Here is a 27,353-nt window from a genome sequence, read left to right as displayed (position 1 = left end):
TCACAAAGAAATCTGGCCCCCCTCCTCTCCCTACCACCATCCCCCATTCCCCGCCCTGCTTGGCCCAGGCCAACAGCAAGTCAGAGACAGGCAGAAGCTTGGGCAGGCTGAGGCTGCCTGAGAAGCCTCAAGCACTTTGGTTCTTACAGTCAACAAAAAACCCTGGTCTGGAGGACCAGAATCAGCCCAGCCACATCTGATCGTGGCTATAAATGGGAGCCTGGAATAAGGAGCAAGCCCTGCTGGCGGGAACAGTGAGCCCATCACATCAGCTCTCACAGGGAGACCCAGTATGATGGGGGGTGGGGCAGGGCGTGTGTGCAGGAAAAGCACAGTTTCTGGGCCTCACCTTCACCCCCATCTTCTTGTTTATCCTTGTCCTCAGGGCTGGTCCTAGAATAGGGGCCATGCCCCCCAAACCATCTGCCAAGCCAGTCAGCAGTCCTCGGCCTATAAGTCAGAGGCATGTATCTGGCCACTGATCAGACTCACTGTTCTCACTACCACGGGAAGGTGCGCAGCTTGGCCTGGCGGGGAGGGAGTCCTGTCCTGGACCCCAGTCTCTGCTTAGCGCTGGCCTTGGGCTTGGATTTAACGGGCAGTGAGCGGATCATAGTCCTGTCAGTCTGAAGGAAATGTCAAGGAAGAGGCCTAAAGAGGGGACTGGAATGGAATGCAGGGCAGGAAAGGCTCGGACCTGGTGGTGGGCAGCCCTGCTATACTGAGTAAGGTCTGGCTCTGCACACCTGGGGCTGCAGCCACCGGTGGGCTGGGGTCTGGGGGTACAGGTGAGGGATGATGTGGGCGCCACAGCTCAGCTCAGCCCAATGCTACAGAACAAGGATACAGGCTGGATGAATTTTGTCCGGCCTCCAAGTCCATCGAAGCCAGTCCTTACCTAAAGCAGAAGGAAGAGGTGAGTGGGCCAGGCTAATGGGCTAGGGGGCTGGCCACCCAGCCCCACCCCCAAGGAGGCTGGCACTTGCCACTTGTAGGAAACCACACTCACTGCATCTGTGCTGTGACAGGGCTCTGCCCTGGTCTCCTTGGTCTGTTTGTGGCCCAGGACAGCATTCCGGATGAAGACAGGGAAGGCACCAGCCAGCTCCTCATCAGGCTCTCCCAGACAGCGCTGGCCACCCAGCAAGAGCTGGGACTCCTGCAGAGGAGACCCCAGAGCCAGGCTTGATAAGCCGGATGGCAGCAAACAAGGAGGGTAGGAGGTGTGTTGGAACAGAATCAGGATCTCTGATGCCTCACCAGGAGGCAGGAAGGGCAGTGAGTAGGGTTCCCAGGGTGGCTCCAAAGTGCTTCAGTCTTCCAGGGGTGAGAGGGCTCTAGCAAGACCCTGACCTCTCAGAAGGCCAGATTCATACTCAGTCTGGGCCAGAGTTGGAGGGTGATTGCCTGAGCTTCCTCTGGGAAGCCTTACCTGCTTGGGGCCTTTGGGCATCTTCTTGAGAACGTCCTGAACGGGAGAACTGCAAGAGCGAAACGTGAAGACAAGAGGCAGGTGAGCAAAACATAAGGGGCAGGTGAGGGACTTCCCTGGTGGCACAGTGGTTAAGCATCCGCCTGCCAATGCAGGGGACACGGGTTCGAGCCCTGGTGCAGAAAGATCCCACATGCCGCGGAGGAACTAAGCCCGTGCGCCACAACTACTGAGCCTGTGCTCTAGAGCCCGTGAGCTACAACTACTGAGGCCCACATGCCTAGAGCCCGTGCTCTGCAACAAGAGAAGCCACCACAAGGAGAAGCCCGTGCACTGCAAGGAAGAGTAGCCCCCGCTCGCCGCAACTAGAGAAAGACCCCCGTTCAGCAAAGACGCAACGCAGCCATAAACAAACAAACAAACAAACAAATAAATATAGTTTTAAAGGGGGGGGCAGGCGAACCAGGCTCAGCACATTCCCCTTGGGGAGCCACCGTGTGGCATGGCTGCGTGCTGGGCAAGGCACCTCAGTAATCCCCACCCCAAGAGCAGGTCTGTGAACAGCTGGATAGCCACAGCCACCAGAGTGGTGGAGTCAGGGGAGGTTGGGCCATATTCCAATCTTGTGGCTTCCACTCAGGGACAAACCAATTCCACTGGAATGCTCACCATTGGAATGATGGGCTCTCAGTCACCTCACTGCATCCTGGGCTGTACGTGGGGCTGGAGAGCCCAACAAATTCACTACCCACAGAAGGAAGGCCACTCATGCCCTGAAAATGAGCTCAGGCCTAGCCCCATCTGCCCAGAGAGGGGACACCACCTCCAGAGGACCCTCAGTAAGTTAGAGAGCCCGTAAAGTACTCTCAGAACACAGGGTTAGGCCATCTCCCTAGATAAATCTGTGCAGGGAGGGTCTGGGGCAGAATGGATCACGGCCCCAGGCCCTGGTCTGCCACTCCTAGTTCCAGAGCTGGACACAGTGTTTCCATCCAACTCCTGGGGACCCTAGCAGCTGGATACCCTCTTCTCATATGTTCCCAGAAGAGTGGGAGAATGGTGACCTAAGGCTGACCCTGTGGATTCTCAAAGCCGTAAGGACAGGGGCAGGATCAGGGCCTGCAGATACTGAACCCCACTGTTCCTGCCCCCATAGCCTGTGGTGATGCCACATGATGACCATGGGAAGAATCTCCTCTTGCTCCACTTGCAAGTCTGGTTCTGGGGAGGCTGGGCTCACTCACCTCCCTCACAGGCACTGAAGATGGGAGAAATGTCTCTAAAAGGTATAGTAGCCTGCAGGCCCCAGGTGTCCACTTTCAACCTTTATAGCTAAAGAGGCAACTAGAGGAAGCCAGAGTATCGAGCAGGCACTGATAGGCCCCCTGACTGTAGCCCACATGCTCTAGGTTTGTTTCTCACTGCTACCAGGCCTGGCCCTATACAGCATTGGTGTCTCTGCCCCTGAGTCTGGGGAGGGGTGGATAATCCAGCTGGCTTTCCCTTTTGTCCTCTCCCCGGGCCTCCTCTACCTCCACTGCCTAACATCTCAATTTCTTTCTCTCATGTCCAAAGTCTTTGATTGAGAAAAAACTTGCTCAGCCCCTGACTCCCTTACCTGAGCAGCGTACACCTACATGGATGCGCAGGAGTAGCTCTTGTCTCCATGATGAACTAGTGGGCTGCCTGGCCAAGGAGACAGCCTCCCCACTCCCAGTCCTACTGCACCGCTAGTGTAGGTCCCACCTATCCCACTGCAGCTCCTCACAGCTTTTCATGTCTGCCCCTGTGGGCTACCTCCTTAAGTGGTAGGGCTCTGGGCTCCATGGTCTGATATGGTCCTGCCTCAAGCATGAGCCTGTGGCGCACACAATGGAAGAGGAAGTTCAGAGTCCTTGACTTAAGACTCCAGCGAGCCCATTCAAGGTACTGGGAGCACCCTGCCTCCCAACAGCATCAGCCCAGACCTGCCCCTACTGGGACCCCCGTGTTCTCTCTAATTCACATCCCCAACTTTGCTTGAAGGGTGACTGTGAAGATTAATGAGACAAGCAAGAGAAGGGCTTTGTACAGATTGAGTACTCAGGAGAGGGCAGAAAGGTAGCTGGAACCAAAGCCATGGCCATGGCCAAGCCCAGGTGACCCTCACTACCCTGTCAGCCACTCAGAGCTATTAGGGCAGGACCTGCAGAGATCTCTTAGCCATCCTCCCTCCAGGCTGTGGAAGGGCCAGGGACTACCACTTACTGTGCCTTCTCTGGGAAGAGCCTCTTGGCATGGCCATGCTGGGTGCTGGAGGGCTGGGCTGGGGGAGTATCCACATTAAAGGTGGCATTGAGGTCAATATCATCGCCGAAGGCTGGCCGGCGAAGCTTCAGGTTCAGCATCTCCACAGGAGCTGGGCTATAGGCAGAGATGGCCTGGTTAATCAAGACCACAGTGGCAGCCCAGAAGGACAAAAGCCCCTCAAGCATCAGAGATGGCTCAGCTCCAGGGGCCTGGAGCCCACACCTGGTTTAGAGCCATCCTGCAAGGAAGCCCAAATCTCTACAGAAAAAACCACTTGGCTCAGTCCTTCACACAGTGGAAGTCTGGAAGACATGGAAGGAAGCAAGCAAAAACTCACACAAAACCCAAATGTACAACTAAAAGGCCTTTTGTTCACGTAGCCTCATTTCTCAGAATGCAGTGCAAGGATCCTGTCAGAGAGGTGACCACAGACTGAAGTAGAGGGATGTCCCTTCCAGTGCTACGTATTATGACAAATGGCACAATATTAGAAACTGTCAAAATGACTCCCCTAGGGGGCTGGTACTTTCATAGCTTGAATATGATATACACATTAAAGTAGCGTTTCTAGAGAGCAAACTTAATAACATGGGAAAGTGCTCATATGTTAAATTTAAAAAGCAATACAAAACTCTATAGTCAACAAAAGAAAAAACAGAAAAATTAGACTTCACAAAAATTAAAAATTTTTCACATCAAAAGATACTATCAATAGAGTAAAAGGGCAATCCACAGAATGGGAGAAAATATTTGCAAATCATATCTGTTAACGGATTAAAATCCAGAATATATAGAGAACTTCTAAAACCCAACAATAAAAAAGCAAATAACCCAATCGAAAATAGGCAAAGGACTTGAACAGACATTCCTCCTAAGATGATTTATAAATGGCCAATAAAGGGGAGTTCCCTGATGGCCTAATGTTTAGGACTCTGGGCTTTCACTGCTGTGGCCCGGGTTTAATCCCTGGTCTGGGAACTGAGATCCCCACAAGCCGCAGCATGGCCCAAAGAAACCACCCCCCCAAACAAATGGCCAATGAAGACATGAAAAGACCCCCAATACCACTAATCATTAGGGAAATGCAAATCAAAACTACAAGAGACACCCCTCACACTCATTAGGATGGCTACTATAAAAAAAAAAAACAGAAAATAACAACTGTTGGTGAGGATGTTCTGAAATTGGAACCCTGTGCACTGTTGGTGGGAACGTAAAGTGATTAAATCACTGTGGAAAATAGAAAGACAGCTCCTCAAACAATTAAAACTAGAATTATCAAGTGATATAGGCATTCCATTTCTGGGTGTATGTGCAAAAGAACTGGAAGCAGGATCTCAAAGAGATATTTGTATATCCGTGTTTACAGTAGCATTATCCACAATAGCCAAAAGGTGGAAGCAACCCAAGAGTCCATCTACAAAAGGATGCATGAGCAAAATGTGGTATATACATACAATGGAATATTATTCAGCTTTAAAAAGGAAATTCTGCAACATGAATGAACCCTGAGGACATTATGCCAACTAAAAGAAGCCAGTCACAAAAAGACTGTATGATTCTACTTACATGAGGTATTTGGAGTAGTCAAGACCATAGAGACAGAAAGGAGAATGGTGGCTACCAGGGGCTGAGGGGGAGGGGGAGGAAGTGGGGAGTTACTGTTTAATGAGTATAGAATTTAAGTTTTACAAGACAAAAATTCGGGGGATGGATGTTGGTCATGGTTGCACAACCTTATGAACATCTTTAATACCACTGAACTGTACACTTAAAAATGTTGGTAAGGGACTTCCCCAGTGGTCCAGGGGTAAAGAATCTGCCTTCCAATGCAGGGGACGCGGGTTCGATCCCTGGTCGGGGAATTAAGATCCCACATGCCGCTGGGCAACTAAGCCCATGCGCCACAACTACTGAGCCTGCGTGCCTCAACTAGAGAGAGAAAACCCGCACGCCACAACCAGAGAGAAGCCCGTGCGCCACAGTGAAAGATTCCGCATGCCGCAAAGAAGATCCCACGTGCCGCAACTAAACTGGATGCAGCCAAAAAAAAAAAAAAAAAAAAAGTTGGTAAATTTTATGTTATGTATATTTTACCACAATAAAATTGGGGGAAAAAAAACAAAGAAAACTCTATGTATAGTAAAATCACATGACTTGTGCACACACATCCCCCACTCTACCACATACAGAGAAAAAGGACTTGAAGGGAATATACCACTGGTCAATGGTGACTACCTCTGGTATAAGTCCATATTTTCCAAATTCTCAACAATGTGTTTTTACTTTTTTTAATGGGGGAGGGGTATAATTCTATTAGAAAATTTAAGCCAACAGGATTTTTTCTAGCCCATCCAGACCTGGTGGGGCTCCCCAGCTCCTGTGATCAGAGAACTCCGGGGAGTGGCAGGGGAAGCCCCAAGAACACTCTTTCCCTCAGGAGCCTTTCAGAGCTGCCCACAGCCCTACTCTCACTACTCAGGGACAGAGGGATGAGCTGTGCTGTATTAGTCTCTGGCCAGGAGCCAGATGGGGTGTGCAGCATCAGAGGAAAGGAACTACCTGCACTGACTTGGGTAGGTAAGCAATCTGGGAAGCTTGGACTCTTTCTTTCCCTGGCCAGACCCCTGGAAGCTCTACCCTTTCCTTGCCTGTAGGTGGAAGCAAAGGCTGCATAGACCACCTCAGCCCAACTCCACGCGTTGCTTTGCTTCCCCCTCTGGGAAGTACAGCAGAAAGCAGCAGTCAGGACCACTCATGCCAATCTTTTTTTTTCTTTTTTTTAAATAATTTTCTTTTTTTAATTTATTTTTATTTTTGGCTGCATTGGGTCTTTGTTGTTGCTCGCAGGCTTTCTTTAGTTGTGGTGAGCAGAGGCTACTCTTCATTGCAGTGCTCGGGCTTCTCACTGCGGTGGCTTCTCTTGTGGAGCACAGGCTCTAGGCACGTGGGCTTCAGTAGTTGTGGCTCAGGGGCTCTAGAGCATAGGCTCAATAGTTGTGGCACGCGAGCTTTAGTAGTTGTGGCTCGCAGGCTCTAGAGCGCAGGCTCAGTAGTTGTGGCGCACGGCTTAGCTGCTCCGCAGCGTGTGGGATCTTCCTAGACCAGGGCTTGAACCCGTGTCCCCTGCATTGGCAGGAGGATTCTTTTTTTTTTTTTCTTTTGGCCATGCTGTGTGGCATGTGGGATCTTAGTTCCCCAACCAGGGATCGAAACCATGCCCCCTCCGTTGGGAGTGTGGAGTCTTAACCACTGGACCACCAGGGAAGTCCCGGCAGGAGGATTCTTAACCACTGCGCCACCAGGGAAGCCCCATGCCAATCTTCTGTAAGATCTGTTACTCTGCCACTATTTACCAACCTCAGCAAGTCCAGGTCCAGGGTAGGAGAGGTGCACTCAGGAGGCAGGCAGGGTCTGACTATGAGAGCCATTTTGCCCTCCAGGTGGCTCAGGGTAGGACTTCCTGCTGCCATTGCCTCAGACCTTGCCCAGTGGTGTTCATGGCATGTGCCCAGCCTTGGCTCAAGCCAAGCCAATCTTTTTCACTCACACCTCCTGGCCATCCCCAACACTAAATTCAAGACTCAGGAGGTTCTCTCAGTGCCTCCCGCACTCCCACATACCATCTGGCTCATATGAACACATTTCTTGTTCCCTCAGACACTTCCTGGTAAATCCTTCTTCTTTTATAAGCTCGAACCCTGTTTTTCTTCCTGCCAATGGTCTTTCTTTCCTTCCCACTTTCTGTCTGTCTGACAAGGTGGAAGAGTCTAGAGCTTAGTGGCCACATACACCCCCCAACTGGTTGAGGGCCTGGCTTTAGGTCCTCCTGGGTGATACCATCATCTTTGGGATAGTCACCCATGGCCAACATACAGGGCTTCATGCCAGAGGACTGCGGAATTGGGGCAAGACACCCCTCTTCCCAAAACTCAACCAAGGCCCTGGGCAGACCTATTACCTGTGTGGCACGGGAGTTAGTCAGTGTGTCCTCCATGAACTCATGGCAACCGGCAGGCCTACCCTAAGCAAAGGCCTCCCCAACTCCCTTCAGCTTGGAGGTCAGGGGCTCTTGGGGTCCATGGGAGAGGTCTTCCAAACACCTCCTCTGTGGTTGGGGGTGATAGCTACCTCCTGAGGCCTCCCTAAAATGACAGGAGTGAAGGATAACCCTACTGCAACAAATGGAATGGGCAGCCATCATCAGTACCCATAGATTTCCACAAAAATCTGGGAGAGAGCATGGCCAGGGGATAGGAGACTTACACAATAGCCAGAACCCACCAGGAGAGGGCTACGGATGCAAGGGAGGAACGCGGAAGACCTGGATTTACAGATGCATTAAACAAGCCTGAAAATGGGGGTACTGATGGAAGGTGCAAGCTTGGTGCCACCCCTCCCTACATCGGGGAGTGCGCACCAGGAAGTCAGCCTGGTACCTGGGGCCAAGAATGAGAAGGGCCTTTCCTAAAGTCACCTGCAAACCATCCACGGGATCTTAGGGCAGCCAGTACTGGACCTGATGGCAAATCCCCCTGCACCTAGGTTCAGACATGATACCAGGTGACTGCACATTCCCCCAATCCCTGCCCATAAAGGTTGGGTTCCCAGGACACCTTTCTGTTACTCCTCCTCAGAGGGCCACAGGCAGCCAAGGACCCCCACGCATGAGAGGGAAGTCCAAGAGAAAGGCCATGATGTGCAAACACTGGCCCTGACAGAAATGAAAATGCTAGACCATAAAACAAGGGGTAGCATATTTTGCCAAGGATGCATTCAGTGAGCAAGAAAGAATGTGTGCAAATTTAAAATGTGATTGCTGATTCAGCCTTAAAAAGGAAGGAAATTGGGACTTCCCTGGTGGCGCAGTGGATGAGACTCCAAGCTCCCAATGCAGGGGGCCCAGGTTCGATCCCTGGTCTGGGAACTAGATCCCACATGCATACCACAACTAAGAGTTTGCATGCCACAACGATGGAGCTCACCTGCCGCAACTAAGGAGCCCACGTGCCACAACTAAGGAGCATGCAAGCTGCAACTAAGGGGCCTGCCTGTTGCAACTAAGACCCAGTGCAGGGCTTCCCTGGTGGTGCAGTGGTTGAGAGTCCGCCTGCCGATGCAGGGGACGCGGGTTCATGCCCCGGTCTGGGAGGATCCCACGTGCCGCAGAGCGGCTGGGCCTGTGAGCCATGGCCGCTGAGCCTGCGCGTCCGGAGCCTGTGCTCCGCAACGGGAGAGGCCACAACAGTGAGAGGCCCGCGTACCGCAAAAAAAAAAAAAAAAAAAAGACCCAGTGCAATCAACTAACCAACCAAACAAATAAATAAAAAGAAAGTAAGCAAAAGCAGGAATGGAAAGTCCCTGGGCACCCAGAGGAAGCCTCTGTGCTTGTGCTCCCCCTTACTGTGGACGCCAGACACAGATGACAAGTGTGTGGAAACACCAAGGCCCATGGAATAGAGAGTGGAGGGAGCATGATGGGGAGCTTGCAGACAGCAGCCTTGAGTGATATCCTAAAAAAAAGCATTTTTACTTTCTGCCTTGACCCAGTTTGGGTTCTAAAGGTCTATCTACATGAGATCGTCACTGAGACTAACAGCTCCCTGAGGGTGGGTACTATACCTGCCAAGCTCCTGACAGAGCCTTCATGTTACCTGGGGCGTCCAAGGTGGCTGGGCCGATGGGCTCTGAGGGTAGAGTAGGTATGAGGGACCAGAAACAGAGCTTAGTTTGTCAAAATCAGCCACAGGCTGGACCTCACAGAGTCATGTGCCCATCACACTCCCACAGCCCTCAGACCTAAACTGGGGCAGGCAGGCAGCCCTGGTTCCGTAAAGACACACTGGAAGGGGCTTCCCTTGAGATACAGTGGTTAAGAATCTGCCTGCCAATGCAGGGGACACGGGTTCAAGCCCTGGTCCAGGAAGATGCCACATGCCTCAGAGCAACTAAGCTCGTGCACCACAACTACTGAGCCCACGAGCCACAACTACTGAAGCCAGCACACCTAGAGTCCATGCGTCACAACAAGAGAAGCCACTGCAACGAGAAGCCAGCACACCACAACGAGTAGCCCCCGCTCACAACTAGAGAAAGCCCGCGTGCAGCAACGAAGACCCAACGCAGCCAAAAATAAATTAAATAATTAAAAAAAAAAAAGAAACACTGGAGGACCTGAAGTATGAAAGGAAAGAGAAAGATTGAGGAATGAAAGGTAGGAGAATGAGAGGAAACTGGCTTGCATGCATTCACTGCCCACCTCAGACGCTGACCGGGTACTATGGTGTGGGGGAAGGAGCGTGTGTGTGAGGAAACTGATGGTGGGGACACAGATTAGGAGGCAGCTCCTGGTCTACTCACAGCCGAGTGTGTACACAGTGGGTAGACCAGGCGCCAGAAAGCCTCTAGAGCACCTCTGTGGACCCTAGCAGCTGACGGCATCTGAATAAGAAGTGCTACCTGTGCAGAGGACAGTGAGCTTATTTCTGCTGAGGAGACTAGGGAAGGCTCCGCAGGGCAGCTGACACTTCAGTGTGGAGAAGAGCAGAAACACAGGAGGGCATAGGAGCAGGAAGGCAAGGGGTGTTCTGCTGCATTGGGCAGTGTGATTTGGCTGAAGCCTGAATATCCACCGCAGCCCACAAGGCCAGCTCCCTGAGTGCCTGAGGCCAGTGCCAAGTGTCCTGGGAGATGTTTGGCAAGGGAGTGGCATGATGCCCTGGGGCTGCTATACAGGACAGTGGGGAGGAGTGGGACGATGGGTCACAAGCCTCACACGGAGGTGGGAGCAAGGAAAAGGGTCAGGAAGGCACCACAGAAGTTAGATGGGCAGGCTCTAGCAACTGAGCAGATGTGGGGAAGAGGGAGCATAATGATTTTCCAACTTTGAAACGTGGCTCAAAGGGACTTCCCTGATGGTCTAGTGGGTAAGATGCCACACTCCCAATGCAGGCGGCCCGGGTTCGATCCCTGGTCGGGGAACTAGATCCTACAGGTATGCCGCAACTAAGAAGTCCACACACTGCAAATAACAGCCTGCATGCCACAACTAAGAAGACTGCATGCCACAACTAAAGATCCCTCACGCTGCAACTAAGACCCTGCGCAGCCTAAATAAATAAATAGTTAAATTTTAAAAAAAGAAAAATGGCTCAAATAAAAGGGGCTGGGGGGCTTCCCTGGTGGCGCAGTGGTTAAGAATCCACCTGCCAATACAGGGCACACGGGTTCGAGCCCTGGTCCGGGAAGATCCCACATGCCGCGGAGCAACTAAGCCCGTGAGCCACTATTGAACCTGCGCGCCATAACTACTGAAGCCCACGCACCTAGAGACCATGCTCTGCAACAATAGAAGCCACTGCAATGAGAAACCCATGCACCACAATGAAGACCCAACGCAGCCAAAAAAAAAAAAGTGGTTGGGGATTACGCTGGTGGTCCAGTGGTTAAGGATCCGTGATACCAATGCAGGGGGCATGGGTTCAATCCCTGATTGGGGAGCTAAGATCCTGCATGCCGTGTGCCTCAGGGAAAAAAAAGTGGCTGGGCTGCTGGGTTGTGTTTTCTGTCTGGACCATCAGGAGGGCTGCTAGGCAGGAGATTGCCCTGAGGACCCTCTCAGCCCATTGGCTTCTGTGGAACACTAGGGAGGAGGACACCCATCCCTCTGCCTCTGGCTCCCTCTGCTGGCAGCTTTAATGTGCATATTCCTGGAACCAGAAGAGTTAACAGTATTTCCGTGGTTGTTTCAGAACCTGGGGCAGACGGATACATTAGGTGAGCCATTCCATAAACAGGATGCCCTGAGCTGGTGCTCCTGCCCTTTCTCTGACCAGCCCTAGGTCCTTTCTGGCCTCCCCTGGCCTCTCCTTGTCAGAGCCCAAAATCTACCTCAAAGCTGCTTTCCAGCTAAATCTTGGCTGTCTCCCAGGGCAGGGGGTCCACAGCCTTCAGGCCCACATGGGTCACCCACTCACACAAAGCCAGGAGGAGTGAGGACACCCTTACCAGGGAGCTCCTCCAGCCTATAGCCCTTGCACCACCCCAGAGGGTCAACAAACCTCTCTAAAACCAGGCGGTTGACAGTCTCACTGTCCACTGGTGGCAGGTTCAGGGTTTCCTGCAGCATCGTTAGCTTTTTTCTCAGGCTCTTGGGGAAGGAAAGAGAAGAGAGTGAAAGAGATGCTGAGGCACCAAGTCCAGAGGGACTGCCAAGGACTGAGCACCACACACGAAAGGCAAGCCCATTGGGAACAGAACAAGGCCTGAAACCCAAATATCAGGCTCAGGAGGCCAGGACCACCCGACCTCAGAACCCCTCTCTGGTGAAGCCCCTACTCTGGTGGTCTCAAGGATGTAGGCACAGGACAGACTGTGAGGAAGACCCAGGTGCTCTCTGTCCTCTGCTGAGGCGGCCCCGGCTCCAGACCAAGGGCCAAGGCACATGTCCTGACCCACCCTGACCCAGGAGGATGCAGGGATCCCAGAGCCACCACCACTGACTGGTGCAAGGTTTCGCGGGCAGAACTAGCCAGCCCTGTTCTTGGAGGGCACATAAGCCACCCCTCGTTCCCGCCTGGCCAGAGATGTCCCTCACTGCAATTTCCTTGTCAGCACTCTGTAAGTCCTTCTGGGCCGACCTCAGCTCCAACTTGGCCTCGTCCAGTTCAGAGTAGACTGTCTGCAACTACAAGAAAGTGTAAGGAGAAAAGGATGAACCAAGGGGTGCCCATGTGCCCTGCCCGCACCTGCTGCTACACCAGCTCGTGGTAGCCCGGCGTCCAGAAGAGCTGGGAACACGGGAGGGAGACCCTAGCTCCATGGGGCTGGACCTTAGGCCGGCAATGTCCATCTGGAGCTGCCCAGGAGCAAGGGCTACTTCCTACACCCTTGCCCATGGACGCACCATGCCCAGAAATAAAAACTGCTGTGCTGACTGAATCAGGTTCCAAGATGCCTTCTACTGGGTGTCCCCTGGTGGTCTAGTGGTTAGGATTCCAGGCTTTCACTGCCGTGGCCCAGGTTCAGTCTCTGGCTGGGGAATTGAGATCCCACAAGCCGAGCGGCGTGGCCAAAAAACACAAACAAACAAAATAAAACAAAACAAAAAATACCCCAAAACAAGAGGCCTCCTACTCTGGGCCTGGAACAAAAAACAGGCTCCTGAAGCTGTCACATTTGGGACCTGTGTGCTCCAGCCAGCTGAGAGGTACCCAGAAGAGCAGAGGGGAACAGAAGTGTGCAGAGGCTGGGGGGATACCTGCCTGATCTGCCACCCTAACTGGACAAGCCATGTAGCCAGAGTCAATGCCCAGTAAGGATCAGAAACCAGCCTCTGTGAGTCATCCAACAGCCCCATGGCCTTGCTTAGGAGACACACATGAGCATGACAAAAGGACAGCCACCTCTCCCCTCACTGTCAGCTCCCCACTGAATTACCTTGTTTCTGGAAGAAAACAAGTCCTTCTTCAGTTTGTCGGCTAGCTCCCCTGAGGCCTTCCGCGCCTCTTTTAGATTCTCGTACTCTCTATAAAGGGGCCATGGAAAGACATGTCAGCACCAGACACCTGCTGGTCAGACTGAGCCACAGCACCAACCAAACACAAAGACCAGCCCAAGCCCTCAGCCCTTCTCATTCCTACTCTGACACCTGAGCCCAGAGGGGACCAGGTGGTGCTGTGGAGGGTCCGGAGCCCAATGCAGGGAGAGCTGGTGAGTCTCTGTTCCCTGCCTGCCCGCAGGCACTGGCGATTTGAGAGGGTGTGCAGGAAGCCCCGGTCCCACTACGAGGCCCCCTACACCACCTGACCCCTACACGAGGCATCTGGGATCCTCCATGCCTGTCAGCCAAGTGGTCCCTTTTCTCCCACCTCACACCCATTGTAGTGAACATCTGAGCTGAGTTTCTGATGCAAGCCAGGCAGGGTCAGTAACAGTGCTGATGGGAAACAGGCTCCAGATATCATGATGGGGCTCATGGCTCAGAAAGCTGTGCCAACATCTTTAGAAATAACACTTATAATTCACACTCAATTCTCTCAATAATCCTGTGAGGCAAGTTATTATTATCTCCATTCAGGAAGCTGAGGATCAGAGAGGTTAAGAAATTGGCTCCTGGTCACATGGTGAAAGGGGTGAGGGTTCAAACTGAGGCAGCATGGCTCCAGAGCCTGCCCCTTAACTCCACCTGCTGTGCTTTACAAGAGATGGGCAACAGACGGAGAGGCATGGCTGGGGTGCCATGGCTTAGCTCCTGGGCTTGGATAGAGGGGCCAGAGTACACACTTCTTGAGGGACACGCAGTACACAGCCAACTGCTCCACCGCTGACTGTCCCACACCCATGTCTCGGATCATCTCCTCCACCTCGGGCCGCTGACTCTGGAGTAGGAGCTCAATCCTGAAAAACACCCAGCCCACGGCATTTAAAATCTGGAGGCTGATGGGTAGATACCCAGTGCAGCTCTGCTTCCCTTTGCTGCCGTTGCTATGGTGACAGCCTGAGCTGCTAGGATGCTTCAGCAGGCAGGTCTGTCCAAAGAAAGGCCCCACAGCAGAGCTAAGCACAGCTGCAGCGATGCTGCTGAGGAAGAAGGGGTGTTGACAGAGAGCCTCAGGTCAGGGATCCCCAGAGAGAGGTTCCTGGAACAAAAGCCCTGCCAGGTCATTTGGCCACAGGCAACAGGGACAGGGAGGAGTGTGGCAAGAGCCCCCATGGAAAGTAGAGGAGCCCACAGAGGCTGAGTAAGACCTGTGCCCATACTCAGCTGGCCTGAGCTCCCCATGGCCTATGGAGAGTTGAGCTACAGAGGTGAGTCAGCCCCTGCTGCAGTCCTGAGAGCTGTGCCCCAGAGGGCCCCAGGTGCAAGGGCACAGGGCAGGCCCCAGATCCAAGCTCACCGCTCCATGGTCTTCATCTTGTTCCGGAGCCGGCGGGCCTCCTCCCGTGCTTGTTTGGTCTCATCCTGCTGCTGTTCCAAGTACTTCATCTGCTTCTGAAGAGCAAACGTACCCCTACATATCTGTTGCTTGGAGGCTCCCAGGGGCCAAGGTTAAAGTCATTGGGAGAACACTACCCTAGAACTGTATGCTTCTGAAAATGCTGATAAGCATATGCTCCAACCCCCAGGAGGTAAGGCTCCTGGGCCCCACTCTGGCTTGTGCTTTTTCTGCTAAGAGGCCCTAGGCCAGCTGCTTCCTCACCTCCCTGCTTGCTTCCTCCTGAGATATGTCTTACCATAGGCACAGCCCACTCCCAGGATCTATAGGCCTGCTGGGGGCTGCCAGGGTCCTGTGGCCTGCTGTGCAGGAAGCTGAAGAAGCCTGGAGCACAAATCCAGGCTGTGCTATCCACCATCTAGACCTAAGGACAGTTGCCGGGGTAGGAGAGCTGAGCCAGAGGCAGCTGGCCAGGCTGCCCTCAGTACCTGGCCACTTCATCTCTGACCTGGGACTGCCAGCAGACTCCTGCTCTGCAGCCAGGTGCTGGTTCACTCCTTCCTTCCCACTGGCCAGGCCACGTGATCCAGGCCAGCCACGAAGAAGAGACAGAAACAATGAACACCCTGGGGCCCTATCTGTTCACAAGGATGGCTCCCTTTCCCTTTCAAATGGCATCCAGCAAGGACTGCTCCTTCCTACGAGGCCAGAATATCAATTGTGGATTCAAATCAATCACCTCATGCCCCTTGGAGAGCAAGAGGCTCACCAACCCAGGCTGATACAAAATTCATTTGGGTCTAGAGCCATTTGCTCTGCAGGCTTTGATCTGCCCGGTCAGCTCAGCACAGCCGACTTCAAAGGCCCCTGGGATGCTGCTTGATCTGGCTCCAGAGAGCAGCCCAGCCAAGGACTAGAGTGCTAATGGAAGGTTCTTCAGGCTGGCTTTGTCAGTGGAGTACAAACCACTTTTGGAAACACGGCCCAGCCTCACTGAGGTCTTGGCTGAGCAGCCCCTCCATGAAGCACTGGGCAGGCCTCACCTCTCGAAACTACCTAGTACAAAATCCGTAAGTGCAGGCAATACGACGCTTTTCTCGTGGGCTGGATGGGTACAGCATGGGAAGCCTGGGGAAGATGGGATTTGCCTCCATTTTACAATTGCACAAACCAAGGTATTGACCAAGGCAGAACCAAAAGACAAGCCCAGAGTGATGAGTCCAGGACTAAAACTATATCTCCCCAGCAATCTGTGTCCACAAGGCCTGGGGACCCACCTTGAGGGTGGAGCACAGCATCTCAGCCTTGTCTAAGGCCTTCTGCAGGGATTCAACAGTGGCGTTGCGTTCTTCCAGCGTGTCCCGCAGAGTGTCAATGATGAGCTGGCTGTCTCGTTTTTCCTTCTCTGGAGCAAGGGTGGGGGATGGAGGGAGAGGAGAGGCCCGTCCACACTGTAGTATGAGAACCTGGGCCTTTGGGCTCCAGCACACCACCCCAGAGCCAGGTGAGGAACAAGTCTCAGGCCAGAAAGTTGGGTGGCCCGGTTCTCTCTCTGGCAGACACCAAACCAGGGACGCCCAGCCAGAGTCTCTTCCTTCAGGGGATGAGACCCTCTTTCTGATGCTTGGAACTACTTGAGTAAAGATTTCACTGCTCCGTGCTCCTGTGGGTCTAGTTAATTCATCATCCCAGAACCCAAACAAGTTCCTGCCAAATTTGGCAGTGGAACCCTCACCTACAAATACTTTGTCCTATCAGATAGCCCCCTCCCAGCCCGGGTCCTAGGCAAGCAGCCTCAGACAAAGAGAAGAGGCTCACCTGATCTAGGTGGACAGCTTCGGTCACCTCCCTTTCCTTTTCTTTTCTGCCAATCACAAGAGCTGATAGGACTCTTGGACATATGAAGCAGGGAGAGCCCCTGGCTCTGCCAGAAGGTTGGAGGCCTTCCTCCCAGGGCCTCTCCCTCCACTACCCAAGTCAGGGTCTTCCCAGGGCCCCTTGGGAACTCACCTTTCTGGGAAAGCAGGGCTCTGGTATTATCCAGTTCATTCTGCAAGGCAATACCCACAATAAGCAGCAAGAAGGCATCAGAGCTGGCCTCCACTCAGCCTCCCATAAGGCTTGTGGGGAGCCCCAGGAGGGGACAAGGAGGCCTATGGGCCCAGGGAAGCATGAACCCTACGCACCTCAAGGCCAAGCTAAGTCAACAATGGAGAGAGAAACCTTGCTTTATCTCTGTGTGCCTTTTTAAAAAGTAGGTAAAATGGACGAAAATAATCTCAGGTACAAGACCCTAGGACAGGAAAAGAGGCATAACAGGGGCAAAAGAAGTGGAGCTACGCCTGTGCAGTCAGTCTCATGGCAGAGGCTTCCATCGCTTCCTTGGACCTGTGCTGGCCTTAACCCTCTCTGGCATTAGCTGCATTCACTGGGGACAGAGAACTGGGATGTCCAAGCACCTTGGGCCACCACTGCTTCCCTCCGCCCTGGGTCCTGCCTGCTTCATGGTCTGCCCCTCTCCAAGCTCTAAGCTGGCTCTGTGCACCATGAATCTTCCAGCCCCAGAATCCAATAGGTAGGTGAACCAGGACAACTTTGCACCCCTGGATGAAACCTCTAGGCTCTAACCAGACTGTTGTGAGGGTCAAATGGGCCTCTCAAAGTGCGTGCATATGTTCCGAAGCCACTGCCACAGAACCACTGAGAGGCTGAAGCAGAACTGAGCCCAGCTCCCATTCAGGAGTCCCATGTACTCAACACCCCTGTGGGCAAGAGACATGCCTACTCCATAAGCAGGAAAACCAGGCTCGGCAGACCTGAAAGGCTTGGCCTAGGGTCCATGGTGGTAGCTAGATGCAATCCAGAAAAATCCTCTTCCAGATTACCCTTCCCAGGTCAACGCAAGACTCACAATACTGGGCTTCCCTAGTGGCGCAGTGGCTAAGAATCTGCCTGTCAATGCAGGGGACACGGGTTCGAGCCCTGGTCCGGGATGATCCATGCTGTGGAGCAACTAAGCCCGTGCGCCACAACTACTGAGCCTGTGCTCTAGAACCGGCAAGCCATGACTACTGAGTCTGCGCTCTAGAGCCCACGAGCCACAACTACTGATGCCCATGTGCCTAGAGCCTGTGCTCCTCAACAAGAGAAGCCACCACAATGAGAAGCCCGTGCACCGCAACGAAGAGTAGCCCCCGCTCAATGCAACTAGAGAAAAGCCCTCACGCAGCAACAAAGACCCAACGCAGCCAAAAATAATAAATAAATAAAATAAAATAAGTTTAGGAAAAATAAAAGACTCAGAATATCACATGTGACCAATACTAAGGCCTAGCCCCAGTGCATGGATAAGTCCCTGTTGTCAAACTCTACCCAGGACTCTGGGGCAGGAGCTCTTGGTGGCTGAGCTGGTCAAATAGGCCGGACATCTGGGGTGGAAGTGGTGGGTAGAGAAGGGCACACACGGGCTGCCTGAGAATGGCTGCCAGCCCAAAGCTACCGCTAGTCCCCTGGCTCCTTCCACACCCAAGCAGGGTGCCTTCCAAGCCCTTGCTCCAAACTACTCAAGATTTTGCCTCCCTCTCTCCTAGATCTGGCTCAGAAGGCCAGAAAGAAATGAAACTGCCTTTGTTGCCTTTATCACAGGGAGGACATGGCTTAAAACTGGGAGCAGTTACCATGACGATGAACATGTTAGCGTTAAGCATAAAAGTTCCACGTTCTTCAAGCAGTGAGGTTCCAAGGACATCACAGCACCCTGGGACCAGGGCCAAATGAATCCTGATCTGACAGATGACCAGCAAATTAACCCTCAGAGTCCAGGTTCACTTGCGAACCCCAATCCCACTTCTTTGAGAGGTTTCTGCTAATCCAATCCCTTTGTGCACAAAGAAAGCTACACTGTACACTTGGAGGGGAAGCAGTATAAGTGTAGGAGGGAATCCACCCATCCTCCCCTGCAGTGTGGGTTTCTATCCTGGCTGCATATCTTGATTCCAGGGGCTCTGCCCTCCATTCCTGCTCTGAGAAAGACTCAGGCACCTGGATATATACCAAGTTCCCCAGGCAGTTTTGAAGCACAGGCAGGTTTGTGAACAGTAGGTTCACACATATTCCCTGGCTGACGACTAAAAAGATGGTTGTAGACCCTTTGCGAGGTGAGGGAACTTCAGGAGAGGCACTCTGAACTACGGTCAGAATTGCTCTGAAATCCCCAGGGGAGGGCTCACAGTCAAGTGGCCCCCCTCCCCACTAACAGCGTATTTCTCCAATGACTGTAGCATCATCACTTGTCCTCTGTTCTCTCAGCCTCTGCCTTGAAATCTCTACCAAGTCTTCCCTCCAGAACTCCATCTCCATACTCGAGGTACTCTCCCTGGGTAGGAACAGAAAGTGAACTCTCAGAGGGCTTGGGGTTCAGTAGAATGAGATAAATTCTGGGTACCTTTAAGTATTCTGCATCTAAGACACTCTCCTCCTCCTGGGCAAGGTCAAAGAAGAGCTTATTGATAATGGTTCTTTTACCGACCTGAATGAAAGAACAAGATACAGTATGACTGCACAGCTGGGTCATGGGCAAGGAGGACAAGGGTGTACATTCAGCCTAGCCCATCTCAGGCCTAACCTTTCACAGCACATCCCTCGGAGTGAGAGGACCTCTGTAACCCTGTAGGTGGCCCAAGCTTGTGCCACTAGCTTGGTGGTTACTGAAGTTATTTCACTGCAGACCCATGTGGTAACTGCTCAAAAGAAACCCCAACTCTAGGTGCTGGGCATTGCAGGGGAAAGGCAGGGAAGGAGACCAAATCTACCCAGGTGAAGATTGGCCCAGGCAATGAGTCCATCTGCCTGCTATCCTTGGGCACAAGTGAGGCTCGACCAGCCTCAAACCACGAGGGTCCAAATAGGTCAAAGACGTTGCTTAGCTTCAGAGATCTTTCCTCATTCCTGCTCCCTGGCAAGGAGCTGTCTTTAGCTGAGGTGTTTTCATCCTACCACCCTCACCTGGATTCGGCACTGCGGGCAGGTCCGACTTGGTGCTGTCTCGAACCACTGAATTAGGCTGGAATGAGAAACAGAAAAACAGACTTGTGAGCCATGGCTTGGAGCGAGACATACAGGCCAGGTAGCCACCCCGACCAGAACAGCGCCTGTCCTGCTCCTCCTCGACCCAATGCCTGCCTACCCAGGAGGGCAGCACCACAGGCCATGACGGTATATCCCACAAGGCCTGACTGGTACAAGCACTCCAACCAACTGGCCCTTTTTTGCGCCCTGTTGGCTTGGATTTCCCTACCCCTGAGCTGCAATTTTGTCAACATTCTAGGCTTGGAGCAAGGCGTGGGGGGTCAACAGTCAAAGCCAGACTCCCTCAGAGATGGGGATTGTAATAATACCCCCATGTAAGCTGGGGCTCCAAAGGGGTACACTTTCAAATTAAGGATAAACTAGAGGTAAAAGCAAGTAGCAGTAAAAGCAAAACACAGCCCAGCTATGCACCATCTGCTTTAAACTTTAATTAAAATAGTCTCCTGCTAGGGAATTCCCTGGCAGTCCAGGGGTTAGGACTCTGTGCTTTTGCCAAGGGCCTGGGTTCAATCCCTGGTGGGGGAACTAAGATCCCACAGGCTGTGCAGCATAGTCAAAACAGAAACAAAAACAAAACATAGTCTCCTACTGGTAAACAATCCCACCCCCAGGGACCAGGGAGAAACAGAGTCATTTCAGGAAGATGATACCATAATCCTAGGTCTCAATTTTTTTTCTATAAATAATTTTTCAAATACCTATAATACAAAGCTAACAATGCACAATGGAATACTACACAGCAATGAGAACGAATGAGTCTACAACTAAGAACAAATTATGGATGGATTACATAAATATAATGTTGAGGAAGAGAAGCCAGATACAAAAAAAAAGGTATATTGTGTATAACTCCATTTACATAAAGTAAAAAAGTAGGCAAAACTCATCTGTGTTGCTGGAAGTCAAGACAGTGGCTATCCTTATGTGTGGGGGAAAGGCGGGCAGGTGGGAGTAACTGAAAGAGTGCACCGACCTGGGTCGTTGGACTCTTTAATCAATAGAAACTGATAAGAGGCCAGAGGAGAAATTCAGGCAAGGCTTTACTGGGACTTGTGTTGCACCTGAGGGAGCAAAAACAAGCAACAGGTGCCCTTGCTTGCCCACTGTGGGGCAGTGGGGGAGCCGGTTCCCTAAATGGGGTGAGTGTAGGGGGCGGGTCAGCAGATTGAGCCACAGGGGTGGCTTAGGTAGTCTGCCCACCCCTTTGGTGGTGCTGTGTGCAGGGGTCATGCACAGTACCCTGCTTTTGCTCCAGGCACTTCAGAAGCGACAGCTGGGTTTGGGCCTTTTTGTACTTTTTGTTTGTAATTTGCCCTAGCTGCTGCACACATGTAGTTATTTTTAGTCCCCTATAGTTTCTCTGTATTCTGTTGCTTGAGGAGAGGTTTGTCTAGGTGCAAGTGCAAGCACTCTGGCAGTGTCCCAGGTCCCAGCCTGTCTCAGGAGGAGGTTTCTGGAGTGCTGATGTCTAGTTTCTTGTTCTGAATTCTGGTTGCAAGGGCGTGTTCAGTTTGTGAAAATTCTGCAAGCTACACACTTATTATATTTGTACTTTTAAAGGTTTTATTTATTTATTTATTTATTTTATTTATTTTTGGCTGTGTTGGGTCTTTGTTGCTGTGCGCGGGCTTTCTCTAGTTGCGGTGAGCGGGGGCTACTCTTCGTCACGGTGCATGGGCTTCTCATTGCGGTGGCTCCTCTTGTTGCAGAGCACGGGCTCTAGATGCCCGGGCTTCAGGAGTTGTGGCTCGCGGGCTCTGAAGCGCAGGCTCAGTAGTTGTGGCACACGGACTTAGTTGCTCCGCGGCATGTGGGATCTTCCCGGACCAGGGATGGAACCCACGTCCCCTGCATTGGCGGGCGGATTCTTAATCACTGCACCACCAGGGAAGTCCCTGTAATGTATTTCAATAAATTTTTTTAAAGTAAACAGTTATACAAGGAAAAAAGCACTACATAGTGCAAACCAGAACATATCCACAAAGACTTAAGATATTCGGATTTTCACAGACCATAATAAACACATTATGCTGAATAAATAAAAATTAAGATTGAAAATATCAGCAGAGGGCTTCCCTGGTGGCGCAGTGGATAAGAATCCGCCTGCCAATGCAGGGGACACGGGTTCGATCCCTGGTCCGGGAAGATCCCACATGCCGCGGAGCAACTAAGCTCATGCGCCACAACTACTGAGCCTGCGCTCTAGAGCCCGCGAGCCACAACTACTGAAGCCCGTGCGCCTAGAACCAGTGCTCCACAACAAGAGAAGCCACTGCAACGAGAAGCCTGCGCACCGCAACAAAGAGTAGCCCCCGCTCGCCACAACTAGAGAAAACCCACACGCATCAACGAAGACCCAGCGCAGCCATAAATAAATAAATAAATAATTTTTTTAAATTAAAGAAAAAAAGAAAGAAAATATCAGCAGAGAATTCGAAAATAAAAGGTGACATATCAGAATTTAATAAGGACCAAACAGAAATTCTAAAACTGAAAAAAGGGCCAAAATTAAGAATTCAATGGATGAGTTTAATAGCAGTTTAGACACAGTTGAAGAACTGGTATATTGAAAGATAGGTTAGAGGAAACACCGAGAATTAGAAAGATAGAAAATACATGAGAAATGATAAGAGATATAAAAGATACTGAGAGAAGGTCTAGCATACATATAACTAGGAATTCCAGAAAGAAAGTGTTAGGTAGAATAATGTCCTCCCCTCAAGAAGTGTACGTCCTAATTTCTGAAACCTGTGAATATGTTACCTTATATGACAAGAGTAATTTTGCAGATGTGATTAAGTTAAGGAGTTGGGCAGATTATCCAGGTGTGTCCCATGTAATCACAAGGGTCCCTGTAAGTGCGACAGGAGTATTGGAGTCATACAGAGAGAGCTGAAGATGTAACACTGCTGACTTTGAAGATGGAGAAATGGGCCATGAGCCAAAGAAGGCACAGCCCCACTTCCATCTTGATTTTAACCAAGCAAGACCCATTTTGGACTTCTGACCTCCAGAATTATAAAATAATAAATCTGTGTTTTTTAAGCCACTAAGTTAGTTGTAATCTGTTATAGCAGAAATGAAAAACTAACATAGAAAGAAAAGAGATAATGGAATAGAGGCAATACATGAAGAGATAATGGCTGATAATTTCCCAGAACTGATTAAAGTAATTGTTCCACAAGTTAAAGAAACCTATGAATCTCAAGCAGAATAAAAATAGTAACAAAAAGAGAATTGAGGGCTTCCCAGGTGGCGCAGTGGTTGAGAGTCTGCCTGCCGATGTGGGGGACACGGGATCGTGCCCCAGTCCGGGAAGATCCCACATGCCGCGGAGAGGCTGGGCCCGTGAGCCATGGCTGCTGAGCCTGCGCGTCCGGAGCCTGTGCTCCGCAACGGGAGAGGCCACAACAGTGAGAGGCCCGCATACCGCAAAAAAATAAATAAATAAATAAAGAGAATTGAGGTAACTATATTATTGTCAGACAAAATAGACTTTAAGTCAAAAACGTTTACAAGAGACAAAGAACGACTTTACATATTGATAAAAGGTTCAGTCCGACAAGACATAACAATTATAAATATATATGCACCTAACAAAATATATATGAAATATATACATGGAAGAAAATTGTACAGAATTGAAGGGAGAAACAAAAAGTTCTCCAATAAAAGTTGGAGGTGTTGGGACTTCCCTGGTGGCTCAATGGTTAAGAATCCGCCTTCCAGTGCAGGGGACAAGGGTTCAATCCCTGGTCCGGGAAGATCCCACATGCTGCGGAGCAACTAAGCCCGTGTGCCACAACTACTGAGCCCGCACTCTAGAGCCCACGAGCCACAACTACTGAAGCCCGTGCACCACACCGCAAAAAAGAGTAGCCCCCCACTCGCCACAACTAGAGAAAGCCTGAACGCAGCAACGAAGACCCAATGCAGCCAAAAAAATAAATAAAATTTAAAAAAATTATTTAAAAAGTTGGAGATGTCAGTACCCCACAATTTCAATAATGGATAGAACAATCATACAGATAATCAATATGTAAATAGAGGACTTGAACAACTCTTTAAACCAAATAGACCTAACAGACATATACTCCCCCCAACAACAGCAGAACACACATTTTTCTCAAGTGCACGTGGAACTCTAGGAAGGTCATATGTTGGGCCACAAAACAAATCTTAAATTTTAAAAGGCTGAAATCACACGAAGTATCTTTTCTGATCAAAATAGAATGAAACTAAAAATCAATAACAGAAGAAAAATGGAAAATTCACAAATGTGTGGAAATTAAACAACACACTCTTAGACAACCAATGGGTCAAAGAAGAAATCACAAGGGAAATTAGAAAATACCATGAGATTAATGAAAATGAAAACATACCAAAACTGTGTAATACAGCAAAAGCAGTGCTAAGAGGGAATCTGATAGCTTTAAACACACACAATAAAAGAGAAGACACCCATTAGGATAGCTATTATGGAAAAAAAACAAAACAGAAAATAAGTTTTGGCAAGGATGTGGAGAAACTGCAACGCTTGTGCATTGTTGCTGGGGATGTAAAATGGTGCAGCTGATGTGGAAAACAGTAAGGCAGCTTCCCAAAAAATTAAATATAGAATTATTTATGATCCAGCTATTCCACCTCTGGGGATAACCCAAAAGAAATGAAAGCAGGAACGTGAACAGATACCTGTACACCAATGCTCATAGTAACATTACTCACAGTAGCTGAAACATAGAAACAACCCAATGTCTATTAACAGACAAAGGGATAAACACAATGAGGTATTTTCATATAATGAATACTAGTTAGTCATAAAAATGAAATTCTGAAACATGCCACAACATGGATGAACCTTGAAAACGTTACGCTTAGTGAAATAAGCCAGACTCGAAAGAACCAAATGTGCGATTCCACTTATATGAGGTAGCTAGAATAGAAAAATTCAAGGAGACAGAAAGTAAAATAGAGGTTTCCATGGGCTGTGGGAAGGGGAGAATGGAGAGTTATTGTTTAATGGATACAGTGCTCTGTTTGGAATGATGGAAATGTTTTGGAAATAGATAGTGGTGATGGTTACACAAGGTTGTGAATGTACTTAAGGCCACGAATTGTACACTTAAAAATGGTTAAAATGCAAGGCATCTTTGAGCTCACTGAGTGGACACCCTTCTGATACATTTTAAATTTTTATGAAGAAGTTATCATTGAAATTAAATGGTGGCAGACATGTCCAAGGAATATTGCAGGAATTTGATCCCTTTATGAATCTTGTGATAGGTGAATGTGTGGAGATGGCAACTACTGGGCAACAGAACAATACTGGAATGGTGGTAATATGAGGAAAGAGTAGCATGTTAGAAGTTTTGGAACAAGTGTAAACAATGGCTGTGTTCACCAGAGAAATCAATTGTTTCCACGTGCTCCCTTTCCAAAGGGCCTGTTTTACTATGATATAAAAATCAGGTTGTGTACATTTTCATACTGAACTTTTTTGTTAAGTAAACTTTTGCAAAAGTTTTAAAAAGGTTAAAATGTTCAATGTTATCTTATATATTTTTTTACTATAATAAAATAGTGTAGAGTAAAAAAAAGGAAAATGAAAAAATGGTTAATTTTATGTTACGCATATTTCACCACAATTAAAAAAGGAGCTCGGAATCAGCCTGTTCACAGCTGCTAGAGGAATCTCCCCACTAGCTGCACACTCAACAGAACGGCTTGATTAGAAAGCACCTCCTTACCCTTCGATGTTAACTTGGGTTTGCTGGGGTCAGTGAATACACTGAAGTGTCTGACCAACGAGATGACTCTGGACAGAATCATTCCAAACCATCAAACAAACCACAAGAAATCGGGTAGCCAGTAGTCTACTAGGTCTCGAAGAAACAAAAGGGCTCGCTAATGTGGTGAAAGTTCATTTCTGCCCGCGGTAATAATTTTGAAATCGCATCTCTTTGCAAGTCGATCAAAGAAACCCCTACTCCGTCTTCATTAGGCCAATCCTGTACCCCCGACCTCAGCTCAGCTGTCACCTCCTCCGGGAAGCCTGCCATAACCCGCCTCTGCCCAGGTCAGGAACTCTCGTGGGACACCGTTTAATGCCGTCCTCATCACCAGTCTGGGCTCCGGGGTCGGGTCGCCCGGAGGCCCGACACCCCACAGTCCTGTAGCAGTACGGGGGCGAGTGCCCAGCTCCAACAGAGCAGTCACTCACCACTGCAAGTGGAAAGTGTGGCCGCAGTGAATGGCGGCCACGTCGCGGGAGTGATCGAAGAAGTCAGAGCAAATGGTACACAGAGCACGGATAGGCATGATGACTGGTCTCAAGTGGCCAAGGTAGCCAAGGAAAACGCGACGGGTTCAGCTTCGTGGCCGTGCCTCCGCGTCTCAGCTTGCTTCAAATTTGGCTCCGCAGCGCAACTTCCGGGAGCGGATCGGAAGTGGCAACAAGGAACGTGAAGGCGCGGACTGAAGGTTGGGTCCGGATTGGCCGAACCCTCAGGGGCGGGGCTTAACGGCCCAGCGGCCGTAAAGAATCCTGGGGCCGAGCGCGGGCCTGAAATTGTTAGCGGTATTTCTCAGGCGGCTCGCGGGAAGACCGCCGGTACCGCAGGAGCGCAGCTGCGCTGCCGGCCGGGCCCTTTTCTGGGGCAAGACTGGGAGTTATGGCCCCAAGCCAGAGCTGGTGCCAGGTGCGCTGGGCACGGGCTTCTCAGCCTTGTTCTCTTGGCGCAGCCTCCTCTGCACTTCGGGGGACTCGAGAAGACCGCGGCCGTAGGGGAATGGGACGACGGTCCCGATGGAGAGCGGGTCCCCTGGGCTCTGGACAGTGCTCGACCATATGGTGGAAGCCCATAGTTCCCAGACCAAAAGAACGCTCCACCCTCTCAGCCTTCCGCTCTGAGTGGTCCTAGAAAGATGGACACAGGTCCAGACAGCTCAAGCTCACCCTGGCTCTATACAAGCAAAGCTTGATGATCCCTAAGTTTAGAGGTGGCAGGGCCAGTATCCTGACTTTAGCTCCTAGCTCTCAAGAGGATCAAGTTTTGCCTCGGGACTGCAGTAGGGTTGGAATTTTGGAGGCCCAGATGCTTCATAGATGAGTGACTAACAAACCTTTTTCTTATTCCCGCATCAGAGAAGTTATCTTTGGGGTCCTCTCTGAGAAAGAGCAGCATACCTGGTGAGTTCACCTGGGCTGATCTGGGCTGGAACAAGTATTCCTAGGAGTTTTCATGATTAATTATTTTTAGCAGTGTTACTCCCCTCTCCCCAGAAAAAACCTTGTACAGAGCCCCAGAATATAAAGCTGATCTGTTCTACCTGAAGTAGACCCTGAGTGAAGTCCTTGGGGCCTATGTGGAAAGCAAAGGTGTTGTTTACAGGAAAGAGGAATCAACACAAAGGGCAGGCTAGAATCTTTGTGTAATGCCCACCCTGCATCCACTCCCCAACCCAGGGAAGCCCAAAGGTCTCTCCCTATGGTGGATGACACTTGGTGGGTTCCAGGTCTAGGCCTAAGGCAAGATAAGGGCTCCTTGTTCAACAGGACTTGTCAGAACAGTAGACCAGAGGTTATTCCTCGGCACACGCCCAGCACG

At 50.7% G+C, this 27,353-nt stretch overlaps 1 protein-coding gene and 1 pseudogene across 2 annotated transcripts; one reads left to right on the top strand and one right to left on the bottom strand.

Moving 5' to 3' along the window:
• Positions 1-500: 500 nt before the first annotated feature.
• Positions 501-26,064, bottom strand: TRAIP (TRAF interacting protein; the record flags this gene model as incomplete). The annotated part of the gene is made up of 15 exons (XM_079712532.1): positions 501-626; positions 848-898; positions 1,010-1,159; positions 1,433-1,481; positions 3,680-3,835; positions 11,782-11,870; positions 12,318-12,407; positions 13,160-13,247; positions 14,006-14,119; positions 14,620-14,714; positions 15,936-16,063; positions 16,669-16,708; positions 19,103-19,186; positions 19,663-19,720; positions 25,967-26,064. 15 exons carry the CDS (start codon positions 26,062-26,064, stop codon positions 501-503), a joined length of 1,416 nt encoding a protein of 471 aa, XP_079568658.1.
• Positions 24,942-25,130, top strand: LOC307058845 (small nuclear ribonucleoprotein G-like; annotated as a pseudogene). The gene has a single exon. The product of its transcript is annotated as a small nuclear ribonucleoprotein G-like (transcript).
• Positions 26,065-27,353: the final 1,289 nt, after the last annotated feature.

The sequence above is a fragment of the Hyperoodon ampullatus genome, assembly GCF_949752795.1.
Source record: "Hyperoodon ampullatus genome assembly, chromosome: 10".
NCBI lineage: Eukaryota > Metazoa > Chordata > Mammalia > Artiodactyla > Ziphiidae > Hyperoodon > Hyperoodon ampullatus.
Note: the sequence above shows the minus strand (reverse complement) of the source record. Positions and strands in the feature narration are given on the sequence as shown.